The sequence below is a fragment of the Triticum dicoccoides genome, chromosome 6B (assembly GCF_002162155.2).
Source record: "Triticum dicoccoides isolate Atlit2015 ecotype Zavitan chromosome 6B, WEW_v2.0, whole genome shotgun sequence".
In the NCBI taxonomy this organism is placed as follows: Eukaryota; Viridiplantae; Streptophyta; class Magnoliopsida; order Poales; family Poaceae; genus Triticum; species Triticum dicoccoides.
Window position 1 is genome coordinate 196,641,119 of NC_041391.1, and position 24,381 is coordinate 196,665,499.

The following is a 24,381-nucleotide window of genomic DNA, read 5'->3' on the forward strand; positions in this document are numbered from 1 at the left end:
TTCAACGATATTTTTCAGCCAACCGATTTTTTAGTCCCATCACACACATTTTTCGCACATTCTTCGTACGCCGATCAACCACCTTAACTTACTTACCTTCTGCATCAATTCCACCTTAATTTGCTTGCATGCATTTATTTACACAATCACCGACAGAATTTCATAAATATTTATTTACACAATTACATGCAACATTTGATAAACATTTAACATGGGCAGGCAAATCACAAGTTAATGAATTATTACAATATTTTTATCGTGTTGCAACCCACCGACATTGTTCTTGTCCTAGTATGAAACAAATAAAACAAAGATGATGGCAACCGTGAGATAGTCACGTTTTGGCAGTAAATCCCATCCTTTGTCTCCTCCTCTCGTCCCGCAGAGTAAAATGCAAACGAGCGTGGCAGACCACACTGCACGCCCACCCGGTCAGCCGGTAAACCGCCGACCTGACTCGCCCCCGAAACGCCGCCGCAGAACCGCAAATCCCCACCAGCCCACGAAACGAATTCAAATTTCGAACCCGGTAACCGGCCCCGCACGCTCCCCTCCGCCCACGCCCTTCCAAATAAAACTCCGCTCGCCCACGCCCCCCACTCTCCACAGATCCGCGCCTCCACTCCCCCCTCCCCCCTTCCTCCTCCCCTCCAAAACCTCGCCGGAACCCTACCCCTCCCCCGCCGCCGCCATGAGGGAAATCCTCCACATCCAGGGCGGCCAGTGCGGCAACCAGATCGGGGCCAAGTTCTGGGAGGTGATCTGCGACGAGCACGGCATCGACCAGACCGGCAAGTACGCCGGCGACTCCGACCTCCAGCTCGAGCGCATCAACGTCTACTACAACGAGGCCAGCGGCGGCCGCTTCGTGCCCCGCGCTGTCCTCATGGACCTCGAGCCGGGGACCATGGACTCCCTCCGATCCGGCCCCTACGGCCAGATCTTCCGCCCCGACAACTTCGTCTTCGGCCAGTCCGGCGCTGGCAACAACTGGGCCAAGGGTCACTACACCGAGGGCGCCGAGCTCATCGACTCCGTCCTCGACGTCGTCCGCAAGGAGGCCGAGAACTGCGACTGCCTGCAAGGTATACCCTCCTCCGCCTGGATCTGGACTTTTTCCTTCTTCCCGAAATGGATCTCGTATGATTTTAGGGCGTGTAGATCTACTGCCCTTCTTCTGCGTTAAAGCGATCTGTTAGAATGCTACGATTATTGGGTTCTCGGCTCGTAGATCTGTCCGTTTGCTCCCTTTGCGCAGGACGTGGTTCGCGTGGTTCCGAACCTGTAGATCTGACTTCCAGTACTCACCCGATCAGGATTCGTTGTCCATTATGATTGTCTACTTGACATGAGAGGCATTTTGGATGGTTTATGTGGATCTAATCGCGGATATCGCAGAATGGATTTCATAGATGTATGCTACTTTGTTGTCTCCGCGTGTATGATATATCAACTGCATCCAGTTGGCCTTCTATAGATCCATTGCGTTCAAGTTGTTTTTCGCGTATATGAGGTCCCGTGCATTCCTCTGGTCGCATACTTATGTGTGAATTCTATGTTTGTAAGTAGTAGCTGTCCACTCTGTACTACTCTGCCGAGTAAAGTATACTAGTAAATTCTCAAAAGAGGTACAAAGCATCAGTAGAGTAGCATGTCTGATGTTGATTTCTCAAGCACCACTGAGCCTGCTTAGTGATGTGTGTGTGGATCAAAGCATCAGTAGAGTAGCATGTCTGGTGCTGATTTCTCAAGCACCAGTGCTTATGATTCTGCTTCATGTCTTCATTATGTCACAGTTTGCTCTATCTGTGTGGATTGCTGAACATTTCAAAACGTAACACTGCTTGTAGTTATTGGGTTGCCTATTTTTGTAAGTGTAAACTGAAATAAGATCTGAAATAACCTATGATCTCATTTACCACAGGATTTCAAGTCTGCCACTCTCTGGGAGGAGGAACTGGTTCTGGTATGGGTACACTGCTCATCTCCAAGATCAGGGAGGAGTACCCAGATAGGATGATGTTGACATTCTCAGTCTTCCCATCACCGAAGGTGTCTGACACTGTGGTGGAGCCTTACAATGCTACACTTTCTGTACACCAACTTGTCGAGAATGCTGATGAGTGCATGGTGCTTGACAATGAGGCTCTCTATGACATCTGCTTCCGCACTCTGAAGCTTGCTACACCCACATGTAAGTTTGGACGTACTATGATTAGTCTTCTGTGCTCAGTTCCCATAATCTTGTCCCAGTAATCACAAATACAACATAACACTCTGCCATTATCACCAATCAGACTCCATGATACTAATCTACAGTTACCTCTATGCAACGTTTTTCTTGTTTTCTGTTGGTGATATGGCTGATGCATGTATTCCATTATGTTTTTTGGTACTTACATGAATTATCTATTTCATATTTAGTACTGGTACCTGTATGATCTGGTGATCTAAAAGGCTGAAATGAATATTGCCATTCTTTTCACTATTAAATGTTGTTAACTCTCATTTCTATCTGGCATCTGTATATGCATTCTTCTCACTCTGTTTTTTCTTTCATTTTTCAGTTGGTGATCTGAACCATCTTATATCTGCAACCATGAGTGGCGTCACTTGTTGCCTCCGCTTCCCCGGCCAGCTGAACTCTGACCTCCGGAAACTCGCAGTCAACTTGATCCCGTTCCCTCGCCTCCATTTCTTCATGGTTGGCTTTGCACCACTGACCTCAAGGGGTTCTCAGCAGTACCGTGCCCTCACTGTTCCTGAGTTGACCCAGCAGATGTGGGACTCAAAGAACATGATGTGTGCTGCTGACCCGCGGCACGGCCGGTACCTCACAGCCTCTGCCATGTTCCGTGGGAAGATGAGCACAAAGGAGGTTGATGAGCAGATGCTGAACGTCCAGAACAAGAACTCGTCGTACTTCGTTGAGTGGATACCCAACAATGTGAAGTCAAGCGTGTGTGACATCCCTCCCACAGGCCTGTCAATGTCGTCCACCTTTGTTGGCAACTCCACCTCCATCCAGGAGATGTTCCGCCGTGTGAGTGAGCAGTTCACGGCCATGTTCAGGAGGAAGGCTTTCTTGCACTGGTACACCGGTGAGGGCATGGATGAGATGGAGTTCACCGAGGCAGAAAGCAACATGAACGATCTTGTCGCTGAGTACCAGCAGTACCAGGATGCCACTGCCGATGAGGAGGAAGAGTATGACGAGGAGGAGGAAGAGGATGCCTAAGCCACCTGACCTCATCCGGTCGTCCTGCTGTCTGCTAGATATGCCTTGTGTTTACTATTGCTGTCGATTTGGTGGTGCTTGTGGTGCGGATAGATCTTTAGGTGGTTGATAACACTTATAGATGCTTTTGCTGCTTCGGCGAATCGATATTTTTTGAACTGTCTTTTGTATGTTGATGGTGGTTTTATGCGAATTGTGATATTAGCGTAACTGTGGACTTGATACTCGTAAATTCTGGAATTATATTTTGTGTCTTTTTACTGTGCATTGTGGTTAGCTCACGATTGTTCTTTCTGCATCAACTCCTGTGTTGTATCGTGCTCTGAAATTTGGTCTATTGTTGCTGCAAGTTTTCGCAGCTATATGCTCCAACATTTCAAGAAAAGAAGCTGTATGGTTTATATGCTTCGAGCACTAGTTGATTGTAATGTTGTTCTATTATCTTGGGGTTTCATCCTGTGGGAGCAATCCAAGTATCTCAGTATGTTATTCACTGGTTTGCTACATATGGTTAAATCTGCCTCGCTTCTGTCACCCCAATGTTGTTTCGCCTTATGAACAAGAGGACATTAGCCAAAGACAACACACTGGAAAAGTCCCTCACTCCCTCGGCTACACCGAATGATATCGTGAAAATAAACCATGTGTCGCTCCGGCATTGAACCCCAAGGTTTCAGCCCAACTGGGATGATCACTGAACTTTTGGGAGATTTTCCCGTAGTCATAGCAGTTTAGTTAGTTTGGGGCCCTCTTTGGTTATTAATTTTGGGCCTGGTAGGTTTGTCAGATTATAGAACCATAAGAATTTATCCCTTTACTTGCGTTACATACAATTAGAAGGCAATAAAACTGCGAATCAACCTGTGGTTAAATGGTTAGAGGGCCCCAGCCCACCAGAGTTCAAATCCTGATGCTCGCATTTATCCTATATTTATTCAGAGGTGCTCATAGGGTAAGGTGTGCGTGTGTGCACTGATTTAGAAAAAAGGAAGGCAATAGAACATTTCTTTCGTTTCACGATTACTATAACAAGCACTAAATCCTTGAGAAATGTTTAATCATTTTTCTCGTGCTGCAAGTGCAACCACACAACTTTTATATACTCCCCCCGTTTCATAATGTAGTGCGTATAGATTTAAAAAAGAATCCAAACTTTCTAACTTTTGACTTTTTTGTGTGTGTTTAGCTCATGTTAACAGATTGCCAGCCACAAGGGTTCAAGTCCCGGTGCTCACATTTTATTTATTTATTTCAGGATTTTCTACTGTGTGCATTCAATGGGAGGAGACGTTTACATCGACAACGAGGCGTCTATGGTGACTTCGTCAACGTCAAGATGATATGCCAGCTCAGTCTTTTGGAGGTGCTCATAGGTGTAGGGTGTACTTGTGTGCATTAGTAGGAGTGAGTTCTATGCACGTATATATGAGCGTTTGCGTCTGTATTGTGCTAAAAAAACATATTCCATCATGAACCTTCATAAAAGAAAATCTATTGTTTCACAATTTTTTAAAATAAAAATGATGATTTTTGAATTTTTCGTTTTGATGTGAGCTCTTGTAGCAATTTCCGTATTGTTTCTGCCTTTTTGTAATATGTAAATGAAAGAGAATGTTTTAAGGGGAAGTCATTCTTTTCTTTTTGGGTTGAACAATGCACTGCTGCTTTTGCTATACTCGGGTTATGGCCCAATAGCGGTTTTAGAAGTGAAACAGAGTGGTGAAAACTGAGACGGAGGCAGGGCTCGCCTGAATGACCACGTGAATAGACTTTTCTCACATTATTGTTTTGTTTTTGGTTTAGTTTTTATAATTTTATTTATTTATATATATAATTTACATAATGTTTTGAAAAATGTTAACCATGCATTTAAAAAATGGTAAATGTGTATACAAAAAATGTTGACCATGCACCTGAAAAATGTATTAAAAAATACAATGTGGGTGAAAAAAGTTGATCATTTAATTGCAAAATGTTAATCAAGTATTAAAAAAATGTTAAACAAGTATTTGAAAAATCTGAAGTAAGTGTTTAAATGTTGATCATGTATTTAAAAAATGTTATCTTGTATTTGAAAAATGTAGATCACACATTTGAAATGTATTAAATGTGTATAAAAAAATGTTGACCACGTATTAAAAAATATTAAATGTGTATACAAAAAATGTTTACCATGCACCCAAAAAGTGTATAAAAAAATACAATGTGGGTGAAAAAAGTTGATCATGTAATTGCAAAATGTTTGTTAAGCATTTAAAAATGTTAAACAAGTAGTATTAAATGTTGATCATGTAATGCTGAACACATATTAAAAATTGTTAATCAAGCATTTAAAAAAGTGAAGTGTGTATATAAAAACATAATGACCATGTATTAAAAGAATGTATAAAAAATATTGACCATGTATTATAAAATGTTAATCTTGTATTTGAATAATGTTAAACATATATTAAAAATGTATTGAAAGCAGACATATAAAATATAAGTTCTCGAATATGCTAATTGTTTATATAAAAATGTTAACTATTTATTTAAAAAATGTTTCAGATGAATACGAAAACTGTTGAATTTGTAATGAAGAAAAGTTTTCATGAACTGGTGTTTAAAACCTTCAAGGAATCGCTTCACATGCCAGCCCATTCACTCGATGCTCCGGCTTGTGCTAGAGGCGAGACGGAGCTACGTCTAAGAAGCCCCTGAATGTATTTTTTTTTGGACGGGAAAAAAATGGAAACCCCCGAATGTTAACATCTCTCACAGATTCTCAAAAAAAAAAAGTAAACATCTCTCAAAGGGTTACAACGAGAAATCGAAGCAAAATAAGAGAGGCCCACATGGAAAATGAACATTCTTTAGTCCCTCTGTCTCGAATTGAACAGTGTGATAGTTGAGTCTTACAGAACGGATTGTTGTGTTTCTCAAAAAAAAAAAGGTACTGCTGGTGAATTGCTGATAGCTTGTCATTTTCGGCGAAATAAGTAGAGCTCACAAACCTGATTCCTGCACGCCGATGAAAGGTTTCATGCCTTGCGCACGTATGCTTTGATTTTTCTTGCTTAGGTCTTTTTTACATGTAGTAAGTACCGAGTGAGTATACCACATAACACATGTGGTAAGCAATTCAAACAATTTAAAGAAAAAGTACCGAGTGAGTATGGACGTCAAGGAAACTAACGATAATATATATCGTCACGATCATCCAAGAAAAGACGGTTGGCGCAGAAGCACGCGGACCATCATATTCATTGGGACAGACAGGAGGACACGCACTTCGGTTTCGGGCCGGTTTCTTCCTTTTCTACGCGCTTTGCAGAAGACGGTACCACCAATACGTACACGATTGGTCGTTGCCTTCTTGTCCAAAACTAGCCGTCACATTAGGCTGTTTCTTTTTCGCGAGGAGTCACATTACGCTGTTGACACGCTGCTGCTGCTGGTGGAGAACCCGACAGAACTGCACGAGTGCAGCTGCGCTGGATTAGCAAGTTTTTCTTTTTTCGCGAGGTTTTTTTTTTTTAAAATCTCACAAAGCTTTATTACTGAATCATAATGTTCATAGGTACAAAAAGAAGATCGCCGGGTTGTCCTAGCCAAGTGTGTCGGCCAAACCCTAAAGATAACGCATGCTTTGCGAGATTATGGGCCTCCGTATTGGAGGTCCTATACTCATGAGTAAACGAACATGAAATAAAGGTAGTTGCTCTAGTCTTGATTTCCTCGACAATGGCTTCAAATTCTGCTGAGCTTCCCTGTCTGATTGCATCTACCACCACCTTGCAATCGGAGGCAACAAGTAAATGGTTGATATAGAGATCTTCTGAAAGTGCTAATGCCTCCCGAACAGCTAGTGCTTCTAGCACTTGGGGGTTGTGCAGTCCTCTGAAAACGAGAGCCGACACTCCCATGAACAAACATCTCTCATCCCTGCAAACCACACCAACTGCGCCAAACGTACCTGGGCGTGACACGGCCGCGTCCACATTGAGTTTGTAGTAATCTGTTGGTGGTGGAATCCACGTACGGGGTCGTGGTACTGCTATCCCATGTGCTTCCTCCTTCTTCTTCTTCAAAAACTCTATGTCTGATAAGTAAGCTTTGATGAAGTTGTCAGTGGCAAACGGAGTCTGGTATATATCCTCATGTATAGCTTTCCGTCTTGCACTCCAAATCGCCCATAAAGTAACAATCATCAACTGAAATTGCTTCGGTGGAAGAGAGTCATTCATGGCAAAGAGCCACAGCCGTGCGTCAGGTTCTGAGGTTGCCCACATGTGCTCGACCATCTCGGCTTCTGAAAGTGCCCACACACACCTAGACACATTACACTCCAGCAAAGAATGCCGCCAGCTATCCTGCCCACCGCATAGGGAGCAAGCACTCGTAGTGGCCATATGACGATGGTTTAGGACATCTCCCGTAGGGAGTGAGTGTTGCGCCAATCGCCAAGTGAAAAGGCGCAGTTTCGGTGGCACTGACATGTTCCATAGCGAGTTCCACCCCCTCATCTCATGTTCAGAGTTGGAAGGATCCTCCCTTTCCTCCAGCCATGCCTCGCGCCCAATATTGATCTTGACAATCATCTTATAAGCTGACCGTACAGAAAAACGCCCCCTTGGATCATCATTCCATGCCCAGAAATCGTCCACACGCCGTGTACAGAGCGGTATTTGCAAGATCGCCTCCACATCAATGGGTATGAACACCTGTCTAAGCAAGTCCTCTCACCACACAGCTCTAGTGTGGTCGATCAGATCAGAAACCAGTTGCGGTGGGTCAGCAACTAAGGAGGCCACCGGCTTCATCATTCCGTCCCTTGGGATCCAACTATGTTGCCATATGTTCGTGGTAGTTCCATCACCAATACGCCGGATAGCTCCTTGGTGATAATATCTCTCCCATCAAGTATAGATCGCCACACCTGAGAAGGATGTGGACCTAGTTGAGCTTCAAGGACTGTACATTGTGGAAAATATGATGCTTTAAGGATTTGTGCACTAAGAGAGGAGGGATCATTCAATAATCTCCAAATTTGCCAAGACAAAAGTGCCAAGTTGAAGATTTCTATATCCCGAAAGCCAAGTCCTCCCAAACTTTTCGGTCGGGTCATCAAATCCCAAGCTACCCAACATGGTTTCCTCTTGCCTCTCTTGCTCCCCCACCAAAATTGACGAATGAGTGACGTAATGCTTCCACAAAGGCCTTGAGGTAATCTGAAGCAAGACATCAAAAAAACTGGTAAAGCTTGAGCCACAGATTTTATGAGAACCTCCTTTCCTGCCACTGATAAAAGTTTCTCCATCCATCCCTTTATCCTTTCCCAAACTCTGTCTCGTAAATATTTGAAGGTGCCATTTTTGGACTGTCCAACATCGGTCGGCAGACCCAAATACTTTTCACTCAAAGACTCATTTTGCACATTAAGTATATTCTTTATCTCCACCCTAAGGGTCTCCGGGCATCCCTTACTGAAAAATATGGACGATTTATCATAGTTTACCCTTTGGCCCGAAGCCAAGCAATATGCATCAAGTAGGTTTGAAACCTCATTTGCCCCCTGGACACTAGACTTGAAAAGCAGCAGGCTGTCATCTGCAAACAAAAGGTGGTTCACTACCGGAGCCGTGGGCGCCACCTTTATGCCACCGAGCACTAATGACTGAGAACTGTGTTTTAAAAGGCACGAAAGGCCCTCCGCTGCAATCAAGAATAAGTAAGGGGAAATAGGATCTCCCTGCCTGATACCCCTGGAAGGTGAGAAGCTCTCTAATCTTTCTCCATTAAACAAGACCGAGAATGAAACAGAAGTGATCATACTCATAACTGTATGGATCCAATCTGGTGCAAAGCCAAGCTTAACCATAATTGCCTTTAGATAAGGCCACTCTAGTCTGTCATATGCCTTCATCATATCAAACTTAATTGCACAAAAGCTGTTTGTCTTGGATCTGTTTCTCTTCATGAAGTGCAAACATTCATACGCACAAATAATATTATCCGTGATCAACCTCCCGGGAACAAAGGCTGATTGCTCCTTTGAGATAATATCTGGCAATATCAACTTCAATCTATTCGACACCACTTTAGAAGCTATTTTATAAATCACATTGCAAAGGCTGATAGGCCTAAACTGGGTAAGTAGAGTGGGATTTTGTACCTTGGGTATCAACACGAGTACCGTATCATTAATGCTTGCAGCAGTCTCCTCTCCACGAACGATCCGAAGCACCACTTTAGTTACTTCATCCCCACAAATGTCCCAGTGGCGCTGATAGAAGTGTGCAGGAAAACCATCTGGCCCCGGTGCCTTCGTAGGAAACATCTGAAACAGGGCCTGCTTTACTTCCTCATTTGTGTAAGGAGCGCAAAGCGAAGCATTCATCTCTGGTGTCACTTTCCGAGGCACATGTTGTAATACATCATCTACCCCCTGTACACCTTCCGTCGTGTACAAGGTTTTATAGAAATCTGTCACAAGTTGTTTCATCTCAGCCTTGTCCTCTACTCTTATACCCATCGCATTGTGTAGAGCTCGAATCATATTCTTCCTACGCCGCATATTTGCTCTCATGTGAAAAAAATTTGTGTTGCGATCACCCGCAGTCAGCCACTGTATGCGCGATCTTTGTCTCCACATTAACTCCTCCCTATGATAGAGCTCAACCAGTCGTTCATTCAACTTTTGCTCAAGGTGATTTGGAGCAGTCCTAGACGGAACACTCCGAAGCCTCTCTAGCTCCGCTTTTGCCTTCTTGATCTCCTTCCTAACACTTCCAAAAGTTGCATCCTCCCATGCCAAGAGGTTCTTTGACAGAAGCTCCAATTTTCTGCGAATCCCCTCAACTCCTTGATCCGCTTGCAGTTCGCTCCATCCTGAGCTGATAGTGTCACGCCATGATTCATGTGACTCCCACATCACTTCGTACCGGAAGCTCGGTTTAGGGCGTGGTAAAACCTCTTCAAACTGTACGAGTATTGGTCCATGATCCGAGAACGCCAAAGTTAAGTTTGTAACCTTGGCCATAGGGAAAAGCGCCGCCCAATCAGCTGTGGCCAACGCTCTGTCAAGCCTCACTCGGGTGTAGGATCCCCCGGTCACTTTTTTCTCAAAGGTCCAAAATCTGCCATGATAGCCCAAGTCCATCAACATGCAAACGTCAACCGCATCCCGGAAACCTTGTATTTGTGCATTACTCTGATTAGCAGCTCCCTCATGTTCATTCGGACGTAAAACTTCGTTAAAATCGCCCAAACACAGCCAAGGGAGGTTGCTAAAAGACGCCAACCCCTTTAGGAGATCCCATGTTTGGTGTCTCAGTTGTGTCTGGGCCTCGCCATACACGCATGTCAACCTCCATGGGTCTTTCCCTTCCTCTACCACCTTTGCATCAATATGATAAACAGAATCACCCAAGATCTCAACATTTATTGTATTATTCCAAAAAATCCCTATTCCTCCACTTCTTCCTTGACTATCTATCGCATAGGCATTATCATAGCCCAAAGTGTTAGCTAAAGCTTCTACACGTGCACCCTTTACTTGAGTTTCAACAATACACAGCACGGTAGGGGTAAATTTCTTCGCAAAGTCGCGAAGCTCACGAACTGTCGCGGCTTTACCCGCGCCGCGACAGTTCCAACAAAATGAACTCATTGCGTCCGGCGGCACTCCTCGGAGGAGCCCGCCGATCCATCATACTGGTCCTTGCCACGTTCCACTCCATCTGTCACCATACTCGGTGTCCCTGCATCAGACAGCTCCTTAAACAGGGCTCCTTTATTGCCAACATATTTCTTCTGTCGCTTCACCTCTTTCCTTGGAGACACATATACAGGCGGCATCGGTGGAACCCCGTCCGGCTTTCCAGAGATTACAAGAGCTGTAGAGCTCACTGGGACCACGTCCCCTTCTCCATCATCGCTCGACTGAACTGTCTCTGGATGGTTCTTATCCGAAGATTGCCTCTTGTTACTTGCCACCACTACCCCCAGCGTTGCAGCAGTCGGTTCCTCGATCATACCCTTGGGCTCACTTGGCCCCGATACTTCTGTGGTCATTGCATTGTCCTCTCCTTCATCCTGCCTCCCCGCCTCCCTGCGAGGTTCATTCTGATATGCATTGAAGCGCCAACTTTGATTGGGGTTATACTGCTCTCGCCCCCTACCTCTTCCTCCTGCATTCCTTGGGCCGCCTCGTCCCCTCTGGTTACCAAAACCACCTCTGCCAGGTTGCCTGAAGCGAATATTGTCAGCCAGAACAAAGTCACCCCATTCAAACTTTGTCTCATCATGAACACCATCACCACACTCCTCGTGCCAATGCCCGCATTCACCACAGTTAAAGTAAAAGACAGGTAATTTCTCGTATTTTACTTGATATCTAACTCGTTCATCCCCCTTCTTTCCAGTGACAAACCTCTTAATTTTTGCGTTGATATCGATTTTCACCCTCACCCGGACAAATTCACCAAAGAAACCTGCCGGTAGCTTGAGCTGCACTTCTTCCACCTCGCCAATTCGCGATGCCATCCCCCTGACTGCGGGCTCTATCAAAAAGTTGTCAGGTAAATGATGGATTTGCGCCCAAACTGCCAACTTATCCAACTTGATGCTATCAGGGTTTTTGAACCCATCATACTCCACCAAAATCACTGCTTGGTATCTGAAAAGCCATGGCCCCTCTAGCATGGCCTTATTCCAATCCCCTAGACAACCAAACTGCGCCGTGAACAAGTTGTCCTTCACCTTCCTCCAGACCACCGTTTTCGCTGGATTCCAGGCTGCACGCATGTCCCCATAAAGAGCATTAGGGCTGAAAGTCCTTGTAGTGTGTACCCTGGCTATGGCTAGCCACTTCGCCGGCGCCCCCAGATCCGGTAACTCCTCCTCCCACACGAAATCATCATCTTCCTCCTCCTGCAAATTCAACCTGGCTAGCAGCTCCTCCGTCGTCTCCTTGCCATGCCGCCCCTGTGAGCTTGATCCCGACGCCATGAACCGAGCAGTCTAGTCGCCGCCAACGAAAATCCTAGATCGATCTGCCAGAGAAACCACTATAACCAAGGCCGGGTAAGGTCACGAGGGGCCTCCCTTGATCAGCCCGAGTCCAGGGGATCACCAGCAGGTTCGATCGGGGAAAAGAAGGTAAGATCCGGCCGCGGCGCCGGAGTATGTCGAAACCCTAGGCTATCGCCGTCGGGGAGAGAAAACTCGCCGAGAGAAAACGACTCACGGACTCGCCGAGAGAAAACTCATGCTCTTGTCGTCACGATCGAAGAGCAGCCTTTGGACTTGATCCTGTACGTGGAGCCGATAGCAGTGACTCGGCGTAGTAGCAGCACCAGCAGATCACACACCGTAGGCTGCGTGCGGAACGCGACGGCGGCCGCTAGTAAAATCGCGGATCGCCTTCTCCTCGAACTCCTGTCGGTGGATCAGCAAGTTAGGGACCATGAAAATTGAAGCCCGGCCCGCGTACTCCACCGAGCTGATCCATGGGCCGATCTTCTCGAAGGCAAAGTGGGCTCCATTTTAAACGGTGCTAGAGCAGCGGGAAAAAATGCGATGCATGCTTGTTGTCCTTGTTTCCTTTTTTTTTGCGGGGAGTCCTTGTTTCCTTTTGGACGTGGACGTGGAAGAAGATATGCGCTTGAATGCTGCATTTGGTTGGCTGTACTTAGCTTCGAAGGCGGCGACCGCGAGAGCTGGCCGGCAGGTACACGCCGTGGTACGGAAAGGAAGCACGAATCAGTAAGATGACCTGTGTTCAGTTTAGCTAATCAACGACTCCGTGGTACGGAATAGGCAGCCGTCAAAATAAAAAAAGATTGTGATAACTGTCAACCGTGTAGCAGATTGCAAAAAGTATCACACGACCCCTTTTCTTTGATCCCACCACGTCCCGAACGACCCCCCTCCTTCGATCTGATTTTCTCCCGATTTATGTTTCCTCTGCACATGAGGTTGCGGCTCTTCCTAGTTTTCTGGGTTGCTACACACGCACAATCAGCAGTTAAAAAATGGGCAAAAATAGTACTAGCAAGGGGATTGAACCCACACCCTCCCATACTAAATGCAACCACAACAACCAACTAGGCTAACTCACTTTGTTGATTCTACTAAACTTACATACTAGTTGAATCTTCTTGAGACGAGATTGCACTAAAAAAAAACCAATAACCAAAAAAATATCCAAAACGGCAGCCTCACTTTTTCGGGTTTTAAGACTATGCACCCCAGTTTTATCATTTTTTCTGCACGTTTCACACCGGTTCACATCGTTCACAAAACTGATCGTCCCATACCCTTCTTTCAGATGCATATTACTACAGTGTTTCTGCGTAAGTTATCAACTATGTGGGTCGTACCTTACCATGTTATTTACATAGAAATTACTGAGGGGGTACTTCTTTAACAACTTTTTTCTCCCTTGGTCAAATTTAAGGCGGTATCGTACATAAGTTATCGGATATGTGTTCGTATATTACCGTGCAATTTTCACATAAGTTATTGAGGGTATTGTTTTTTAATATTTTTCCCTTTGGTCAAAGTTACCATGGTGTTTGTAAGTTATCGGGTATGCGGTCCATTTATTACCGTGTTATTTTCACATAAATTATCGGGGGTATATTTCGTTTATCAATAACCTCCCCCCCGGTCGAAGTTACCACAGTGTTTATACCTAAGTTATTAGGGGTATGTTTTTCAAGAACTTTTCCAAATTTATCGTGGTATTTATACCTAAGTTATTAGGTATGTGGTTCGTATATTACCATATTATTTTCAAAAAAACTACCCAGGGTATATTTTCTGCAACTTCTTTCCCACTGTTCAAAGTTATCGTGTTGTTTGTATGTCTGTTAACCGGTATGCGATTCGTACATTACCTTATTATTTTCACATAAGTTACCGGGAGTATGTTTTTCAACAAGTTGTTCCCCTCCTTGGACAGAGTTACTGCGGTGCGTAAGTTATCAAGTATGTGGTTCGTATATTATCATGCTATTTTTATATAAGTTATTATGGTATATTTTTCAAAAACTTTTTTCAACAAAAATAATTACTTTTGTATGTTTTAAGAAAAAAAAATCCTCGGGTCAAAAGTTACCGCAGTGTTCTGAACTTAAGTTATCACGCCTACGGTGCGTATATTACCATACTATTTACACATAAGTTACAGGGGTATGTCAAACTTACCAGGTTGTTTGTACCTAAGTTATCATGCCTACATTACGTAAATTATCATGTTGTTTACACTGAAGTTACGGGAGACAAAAAAAGGGTTTCCCAATCTTCTCTCCATGCACTAGACATTGAAGTTATCATGTCTGCGGTGAGTTAAATTACCAAGCTATTTAGGCAGGAGTTATCGGTGTATGTTTCAAATATTTTTCCCCGAGTTGAAGTTAATAGGGCACGGGGTATTTTAACTTACCAGCCATGCGGTGCAAAATTACCATGCTATTTTCGCGGGAATTACCAGGGTGTGTTCCAACAAATTTTATCTCCCGGTCAAAAGTTACTAGGCCCAGGTAACTTAGCAGCCCCCTAGGCCATCGTGTAAAAAAAACTCCTTGCAATAATAACTTTTTTAGTGTTCATATATTGAATAATCACTAGGGTGGAATGAGTTATCTACAGGTCGATCTCATAAGTTTTGGGTCTTCCAGGATGTTGTTTTTTGATTCACTAATTCCACGAATGTACAACTACATGGATTGATGAATCTTAGCACAAGCATGATGTAGCTGACCTGATTAGTGCGGCTAGAGTTTCCCATTGACAAGGCTAGGTCCTCCGTCGATGCACCATCTCAGCATCACGATGGACATGTTGGACACGACCACACCCTGAATTTAGGTAAAATCAATCAAAGCTAGGGATGAAAATGGAGTGGAAACTTTTTGCTTTTCTGGAGGAAAAATGGAAATGGAGGGGAAATATGAACGGAAATGGAAATTTGCAAAATGAAAGTGGAAATAGAATATTTTATGCGGAAACGGAAACGAAAACGAAACAGTGTTTTCCGGTGGAACAGACGTGAAAATGGAACTTTCCATTTTCGTGGATGTGGAATTTTTGTTTCGACTGTAGACCTATGTAGCCCAATCGCCAAACAACATACAATGACACAACGAGTAGAATGGATCATTTGAGGTCTACTTCTGATAAAAACATGTACTCAGCTTGATCTTATACGCAATTGTCCAGTACTACTACATACTACGCTATGTTGCTAACATAATGATATTATTGTGTATCCATGTTAATAATTCACTAAATTTGTTTGCTTTTGTGTGTATTTTTGTATGATTTAAGGGGTTGTTAAGTTCCGGTGAATGTCCACTTCTATTTCCGTGTCTGCTTTGTATTTGCTCCCTGTCTGTTTCCGGTAGTATCTATTTTCGTATTCATTTCCGGGGTTTCTACATTTGTCTCCGATTTTGCAGAAATATATGAAAACAAATGTGGTAGCACTCAGTTTCACCCGTTTCCGCTCCGTTTTCATCCCTAATCAAAGCCGAGCAGCGGCAAGCCATGTTGTGCATATTGTAGCAAGCAATTCAGAAGCACGATGGTTGGTTGGTTTCTTATGGAGTAGAGGAAAGTGAGGATCTGGAACCTGCTGGAGATGGTCCAGCCGGCGAGGTTGTGCTACACGTCCAGATGGCAATGGGTACCCGCTACCCGCGAACCCGGCGGGTAAAAACCCTATTAGGGTAAGGATTTGGGAAAAAAATTACCCATGGGTTTGTAAATGGGACAAAAACTATACCCATCAGGTAAGCCGGGTACGGGTATGGGAAGGCAATACCCATACCCGCATACCCGCGTACCCGTAATATTATTCATTATGACATGTAGGCCCTAAATGTCAGTCAGTAAAAAAGTGAAAACCCTAGCTAAACCGAGCCGAAGCGGCAACGAGCGGCCCAACAGTCCACGTCTACCACTCCACCTCCCCTCGATCCCAATTCCCAAATCCCTCCCCAACCCACCCCACACCGTCACTCAGACCAGAAACCCCCATCTCTCTCTCTCGCCACAAACCCTAGAGAGGACCCCAAGCCACAGGCCGCCATCGCCGGTCGTCGCCGTTGCCTGCAGCGACGCTACCGGCCACCTCCCTCCTCTCCTCCTCTCCTCCCTCTACCTCCTGCCCTCATCTCTTCTTCCTCCACGCGAGACCTGCCAGAGGACCTCCTGCCGCCATGGCGCCCGACCAGGAGGACGCCGAAGAGGCGCTTCACTCCAGCGCGGAAGTAGCTCTGGTGGACGGCGAAGGATTTGAAGAAGGCACCAGCAGTGCGTCTTGTGCGCCGACGCCTTCTCCTACCTCCAAGCCCCTGCGTTTTCAGCCACCATCAACGGGGCAGGTTCCCGGGCGCAGCTCCTCTGTGTCCAGTTGAAAGGTGGGGCGTGGCCGTGGTCGTGGCCGTGGTGGTGCTACACCTGCGCCGGCGGCGAGAAGGGCAGCAAAGCATCCAATTCAGTGAAGAGTTCCACCTTTTTTAATGTGTTGATTAGATCTGTTGTTGAATGATCAAATGTGTTCATTAGATTTAACCGATCTGTTAATGAATGCTTGAGTATGTTGAATGGTTAATTGATGTGTTGTTGAATGATTGAATGTGTTCATTACATTAACCGATCTGTTATGAATTGGAAAAGTAAGGAATATTTTTGGATGTTTGCTGCTATACAGTTCTGAATATGTAATTGTAGAAAAAGGAAAGCTCATCCATGAATGCCATCGAGTTTATGCTTGCTGCTATACACTACTTGCTGCTATACACTTGTGAATATGTACTTGGAAAAAAGAAGATAGCTCTTCCATGCATGCCATCTAGTTAATGCTTGCTGTTATACACTTCTGATTTTTAAATTAACTAATGTGTATCATACTTGTATTTGGATGCCTATTTTTGTTGTGCAGTGATACAAACAATGGCCGAAGCAAAGAAGATGAGTTCATGCATGACACGAGTCACACAACAACACCAACGGATGAAGATGGAGATCATGTTATTGTTTCAGATGATGAAGAAGAGGATGATGTGGAAGAGGTGGAGGTGCTACCTTCTAAGCGCAAGCTCACATATAAGGTTTGGTTGGAAATGAAGAAGATGAGGATCAATGGTGAATGGAAGGCCAAGTGTAATTGGTGTCACCACTGATATGTGGACCTCTGACAGCCAAAAGAAGGGATATATGGCTAACACAACCCATTTCATTGACGAGTCGTGGAGGCTAAGGAACATTCTGATGAGGTATATTGTAATGAAAGTATTATATATTGTGTTGTGCCTGTTTTTAGCTTTTGCCAACTCTCAAACTGCTGTGTATGTGTGCATATTGTAGGTTTATTTATGTTCATGCACCACATAATGCGGCTGCTATAGCTGGGATGCTTCATGAGTCGCTGGTGGAATGGAATCTTGATGAGAAGCTCTTGACCGTGATAGTTGATAATTGCAACGTCAACGACAAGGCAGTTGAGGAGATTGTGGGCAAGATAGGGAAAAATAAGCTTCTTTGTGAAGGTACTCTACTTCACATGCGCCGTTCTGCTCATATTATGAATTTGATAGTGAAGGATGGCTTACATGTCATGAAATCAGCTTCGAAACAAGTACAAACGTGACAAAATAGTGCACTTCATTAATATTTTCTCTTGCTGAAATTTTGTTGACGTTTGTCTACTTTTGTAGATGCTCGCATAGCAGAAACTAGCTTCTGGACTTGTCTTCAAGACATTCAAGAAGGGATGCGGGTTAGTACTTAGTAGTATTCAAATCAAACATATCTTGTATTCTTGTTATGATGTATCTTATTACTACTTTAGAATTGCACATCAAAGATATCTTGTATTCATGTTATCTTCTATTATATCTTGTATTCATGTTATCTTCTATTCTTGTTATCTTAGTAGTACATAAGAATTGATGCTTGTACTCATTACTCTCAAGTTGTCATGTCTTACAATTTACATGTCCCATACTAGGAATTGATGCTTTGAGATGTCAAGGCTCGTGAAGTGGAGAGAAGATGAAAGCAAGTCAAGTTGGTTTGGACCGTTCGGTTTCATGTTGGAGATGTTGAACCTATTTGTGTGTTGAGATGTTGAACTTATTTCTTTGTTGAACCTATTTATCATTTGTGTGTTGAACCTATTTGTGGTCTTCGAACTTATTTGTGTGTCAACTTTGTGGTTGGAATGACTGTGTGTGCTGAAATGCTGAAATTTATTTGCAAGTGATGAAACTTGACATGTCTATGTGCTGAAATTCTAAAACTTAGTTTCAACTGCTAAACATGTTTATGTGGTGAAATGCTGGAATATATGTTCAAATGTTGTAATATACATGCTGAAATGTGGTATACTAATATACATGCTGAATTGTGGAATGTACATGCTGAAAGTACATGGCAATTTTTTTTAAAGGTCACCCAGATGGGTATGGGTTACCCGCGGGTATTGTCGTGGTTCTAAGTCTGACAGTAGTGTAGGGGGGGTACTAAGGGAGAGGCAAGATCCTAGCAATGGAGTAGTTGTACACGCAAGAGTTTTATGAGTTCAGGCCCTTCTCAGAAGAAGTAACAGCCCTACGTCTCGGAGCCCGGAGGCGGTCGACTGGATTGTATGCGTATGAGTTACAGGGGTGCGAACCCTTTACACTGAGGAGGAGGGTGGCTTATATAGAGTTCGCCAGACCCCTCCAGCCCTCAGTTATGCAGGGTTTAAAGTACATTAAGACCGGGGGTTACTGGTAACGCTCACATAAAGTGCTATGAAGACCATAAAAGCTACTTAATGACAGACCGTTGCGTGTAGAGTGACTTTAGATCTCCTGGCCGTCGAGTGGTCAACTTCATGGTCAAGTGGTTATCTTCATGGTCGAGTGTCCTCGAGACTGTCGAGTGGAACACCTCTAGGTCGACTGACAGGTGGTTTCTTCTAGAGATGTCTTTGGGTAGGGTAGTTTGGACAGGTCCATGACCCTACCCTAGGTACATAGCTTCATCATTAGCCCCCGAATGGATTGATGTTTGAGTGGGGAAGGAGTTGAAAATTCTTCCGACCCATTTCTCGTGCTATGAGTATGTCTTGTCTAGGATCAATGAACTTTAGGTGACAACGTCAACTTCTTTTTCAGTCGCCGTGATCCATTCTTTGTATCTGTCGAGTGAAGTTTTCACTTGGAGAGCTCCGAGCAACGGAGTGGAGGAGATCTTCCGCCTGACGAGCTGTTCTGCAAGTCGCAGATTTTGTGGGATTCGAATTTTGGGAAGCGCGCGGGACGGGGCGTAGCCGCAGCAATCGAACGGGATAAGGCAGGGACGCCTCGATCTCCGCGCCACCTTTTTCGCCACGTATCACGCACACGACTGTTGCGGGATTTGACAGGATCGTCCGGGCCTACATGTCAGCCACTCGGAAGCAGCCTTATATAAAGCGCCGGACGGGGGTTTTTCAATAGTGCGCCCTCATTCCCCCTCTTCTCTAGATTTCTCCGCCGCGTTTGCTTCTGCCTCAGTGCCGCTGCTCCGTGCGTGCTTTACCGGCGACAATGGTGAAGGAGAAGACGGCGGCCCTGGAGCGGGCAAAGAAAGCGACGGCGAAGGCGAAGGGGAGGGGAACCAGTCGGAGTGGCTCTTCATCGAGGACTGGCCTGCCGCCGGGCTGGATCCAGGGCGACTGGATCTGCTCGACAATTAGTCAGACGGATCTCGACGACCTGGCTGACGGAGGGCTGATCCCCCATGGATGGGGGCGGCTCCCGGTGAGGGAGTCAGAGCCGCAGCCTCAGGAGGGTGAGTGCGTTCTTCTGGCCACCCACGTCGACCATGGGTTTTCTTTGCCGCCCCACCCTTTCTTCCGGGGGTTTCTGAATTTCTTTGGGGCACAACTCCACCACTTCACACCCAACACCATAGTGTACCTCGCCGCCTATGTGTCTTTGTGCGAGTGCTTCTTGGGTTGTCGGCCTCACTAGGGTCTCTTTAAGCACATCTTCACCTGTCGCTCCCAGACGGTGAAGAAAGCAAATCCGAGTGACGAGAGGACACATGTGATTCCGATGTGTGGGGGTCTTGGGATCCAGTTGAGGGGGAAAAGTTCTTTTCCGACCATGGTTTTGTCCGACTCCGTCCGTGGGTGGCAGTCGACTTGGTTCTACTGCAAGGACTAGCCGACGCCAGGGCAGTTGACCGGGCTCCCTCCCTTTTCCGTGGAACGAGTGAGGAAGCCCTCCTATTTGAAGGTGATCCCGGAGGAGAAGGCGCAGGTGAGGGTGCTGGTCGAGCGTGTCGTGCAGCTCATCCGCGACGGGGTGACTGGTATGGACCTCCTGGAGGTCTTCCTCCGGCGGCGCATTCAGCCGCTCCAATTTCGAGATCATCCTATGTGGATGTATTCTGGAACTGAGGACACCACTCGGATCCACCTGGAAGAGATCGGCGATGCCACGCTGGAGCGGTGGATGGGAAGCATTACGGGGAACAAGGACAACCCTCGAGGAGCCAGGAGGGTCGTTCCACTCGACCAATCATATGAAGTTGACAAGGTCCAGTTCTGCATTTCCGACTGAGATTCTGTTTTTTCCATACTGTCTGCTTGAAATCAACCGACTGACTTTTGTCTTGTTTGCTGTCTTCTAGGCCACGACTGAAATGTACTCGATGCCCAACGGGGCGCGGGAACAAGCCGAGGAGGGGGAGGCAAGTGGAGGTGAAAGTGAGGAGGAGGAGTGGCAATCTGACGGCGAGGGGGAAGAGGTTGAAGACGGTTCCAGCGAGGAGGAGGAAATGGAAGTCGATCCTCCTCGCACGGAAAGGCGATCCAAGCTCGCCCACGACCCCGCGAGGGAGCGCGGCAAAGCGGTCGCGCCCGTTGTGCCATTGACAAAGCACCCTCGGACGGCCTCTTCGGCGCCAACTGAAAACGCGCCGAAGCATCCGCGGGCGGAGTCATCAAAGCTGCCGAAGGCCTTGCCCAAGATGAAAATGGCCATTCCCACCATCTCCGGGTAACAGCAGGATTTGTGTTTCCTTGTTCAGCTCGAGCGAACTTCCGGTCGACTCATCGACTAACCGACTGGTTTCTGAAATCTGTAGTGTCGCTACCTCCGAGACCTCCGCCAAGGACGGCGACCAAGAAATGGAAGACACTGTCACCTCCAACCCTGGTACGTTCTCTTGTAGTTTTCGCTTCTGGTCGATTGGATCTTCGTTTCCAACTCTGGATTTATCTTGCAGCTCCTCGTCACGTCATTGATCTCCCTGATGACAATGACGAGGTGCCCCTGAGGGCAAGGAAGAATAGACAGGCCGCAGCTAGCAAGGACACTAGGACTGGGTCAGTACCTGAGGTACTGGTTCAAGAAGGTGGCGACATCGCTCGACATTCTGTGACCTTCGTTGTGCCGCTGACGAGTGCCTGGCCTTCATCGTCGACTGCTGAACCGCCCTCCCTTTTCGCCACACACCACGTCCCAGAGGACCAGGCGGGCGCTGCTAAGGAGGCTATACGCCAGGCGGGGATTATGATGGAGCAGGTGAAGGCGATCCGAGAAGCCAGCCAAGCGGCTTATGATGCAAGCTTAGCCCTTCAGAGCAATGTCCAGGTTAGTTGGCAACCGCCTGTTCTGTTAGGATATGTTATCTGAAGATTTTCTTTCCAAAAATCTTTGTGTCTGTACACCCGCTGGGTGTGTCGATTGGGTTTGTAGACTGGTGGGGGCATGCTGAGTGCACCCACTGGGTGTAGTCTCTGAGACTATGGTGGACTGCTGGCAGTCGACTATAGTCTTTGTAGTTGAAATTTCTTCACTCGTCTGGTCGGACCATGTCGAGTGGAACATTAGGACCTGTGGGGGCATGCTGAATGCACCCACTGGGTGTAGTCTCCGAGACTATGGTGGACTGCTGGCAGTCGACTGTAGTCTTTGTAGTTGAAATTTCTTCACTCGGTCTGGTCGGACCATGTCGAGTGGAACATTAGGACCCGTGGGGGCACGCTGAGTGCACTCACTGGGTGTAGTCCCCGAGACTATGGTGGACTGCTGGCAGTCGACTGTAGTATGAAGAACTCTCTTTTTTTTGTAGACTATGATGAGACCATAATCTCTTTGTTCCTTTCGATCGACTGATCGGATCGAGTCGGTAGAACCAGTGGGGGCACGCTGAGTGCACCCACTGGGTGTAGCCCCCAAGACTATTGTTGAATATTTTGATTCGACTGTAGTCTTAGAAACGTTACTATTTTTCTCTTAGTCACTCGGAAGTAACCTCTCTTTGATGTTTGTCGACTGACTCTTTTCCAGAAATCTTGCGAGCTCGTGGCCGTTATACTGAGTTGGAAAAGAAACATATCCAGCTCGACCTTGACTTGAAACTTGTTCAGGAGAACTTTCAGAAGGCGAAGGACGAGGCAAAAGGTATGATTGGTGAGAACTTGACGATTGTTTTTATCTTTCTGCCCATTATTGATTCTGACCTCCTTGTCATTTTGCAGAGAAAATGAAGGTGGCTCTGAACAAGAAGGACCAGGAACTTGCTGAGGCGCAGAAGGCTGCATTGGATAAAACGAAGCTTGCGGAAGAGAAGCTGGCTTCAGTCGGCAAACTCAAAGAAGAGAACGTCAACCTGAAAGCTACTCTCGATGCGGCCAACAAGGAAGTCAGCCGTCTGAAGAATGACAAGATTGCTCTGAGTGACAAGGCAAGTGAACTGGTAGGGAAGAAGAATGATCTGGAAGCTTATCTGGGAGGGCTCGCCAAGAAGCTGTTCCTCATGCTTGAAGGTACCTTTTTCACTCGACTGACTTGTCACCATTGATTCGTCGCGGAACTGCTGGTTTATGCTTGACTTGTGTTTACAGAATTCTGCCAAAACTTTGAGGAAGAGACCAGTCGAGTGGAGACAGGCTTGGATCCCATCAACTCTCCAATGAAGGATGAAGCTGCCATGAATGTGCTTTGACTAGAGTCCCGTGTCGCTGCTGTGGTGGACTATCTGGCCCGACTGAAGGCAGCAACATCGCGAATCGACACGACAATCTGGCCAGGGGAGACGCTTCAGAACGACCTCGAGTCTTTGATGACTCGACTGAATGAAGTCCCAAGCCGAGTGCAAGAATGGAAGAAGTCTTCTGCCAGGTGCGGTGCTGATGTAGCTGTATCTTTAGTCCGTGTTCACTTCAAAGATGCACGAGAGGAAAAGCTGGCTTCCCTCAAGGTGGCCAATACTAAGAAGCATGACTTCTGATCCTTCATGGAGACATTCATTGCTGCTGCCACTCGGATTGCTGATGGAATCGACCTGGACGAGTTTGTCGCGCCTTCAAGTCCTCCACCGGAGGAGTAAAAAACTTCTATGCTTGATGCCTTAAATTTTCCTCGGAATGCCGAGTGGTTTTTGTAACCGATAAACTTTAACAGGCTTGATGCCTGAGCACTTCTGGATCCGTAGGATGTTATCTGAACTTGGGTTTGTGGTTGAATATGTTTGCATTTGTCTTCGAACGAACATTGTTCTTTGCTCGGAATATATTTTGTGCTTGGGACGTGCTCTTGCAGGTTGGAGCACAGATTGCAGTCGACTTGCGTCCTTGCGACCCAAGATGAAGCGCACATTGTATTTGTGCCGTAGCTCGAAGGAGAAGGTAGCAGTTGACCTGCACCTCGTCGTCCTTGCAGAGCGCACGTGGTATTTGTGCCGGAGCCCGGAGGAGACGGTAATAGTGGACCTGCACCTCGTCGTCCTTGCGGAGCGCATGTTGTGTTTGTGCCAAAGCCCGGAGGAGAAGATAACAGTCGACCTGTACCTCGTCATCTTTGCGGGTCGGAATGATTTTCGTACTTAGGCAAGTGCTGGACTGCAGCTAAGCCTCCGAGTGTGAGGCAGACTCACCACTCGATAGGATTTTAAACACTTAGGAGAGCACTCGGCTGCGGCTAAGCCTCCGAGTGAGAGGCAGATTCACCACTCGGTAGGATTTTAAACACTTAGGCGAGCACTGGGCTGCAGCTAAGCCTCTGAGTGAGAGGCAGATTCACCACTCGGTAGGATTTCAAATACTTAGGCGAGTACTGGACCGCAGCTAAGCCTCCGAGTGAGAGGCAGATTCACCACTCGGTAGGATT

At 46.1% G+C, this 24,381-nt stretch overlaps 1 protein-coding gene across 1 annotated transcript; it reads left to right on the plus strand.

Annotated features, from left to right (window-relative positions):
* Positions 1–603: 603 nt before the first annotated feature.
* LOC119322607 (tubulin beta-3 chain-like) lies at positions 604–3,505 on the plus strand. The gene is made up of 3 exons (XM_037596092.1): positions 604–1,085; positions 1,925–2,194; positions 2,568–3,505. Exons 1-3 carry the CDS (start codon positions 692–694, stop codon positions 3,236–3,238), a joined length of 1,335 nt encoding a protein of 444 aa, XP_037451989.1. The 5' UTR covers positions 604–691; the 3' UTR covers positions 3,239–3,505.
* Positions 3,506–24,381: the final 20,876 nt, after the last annotated feature.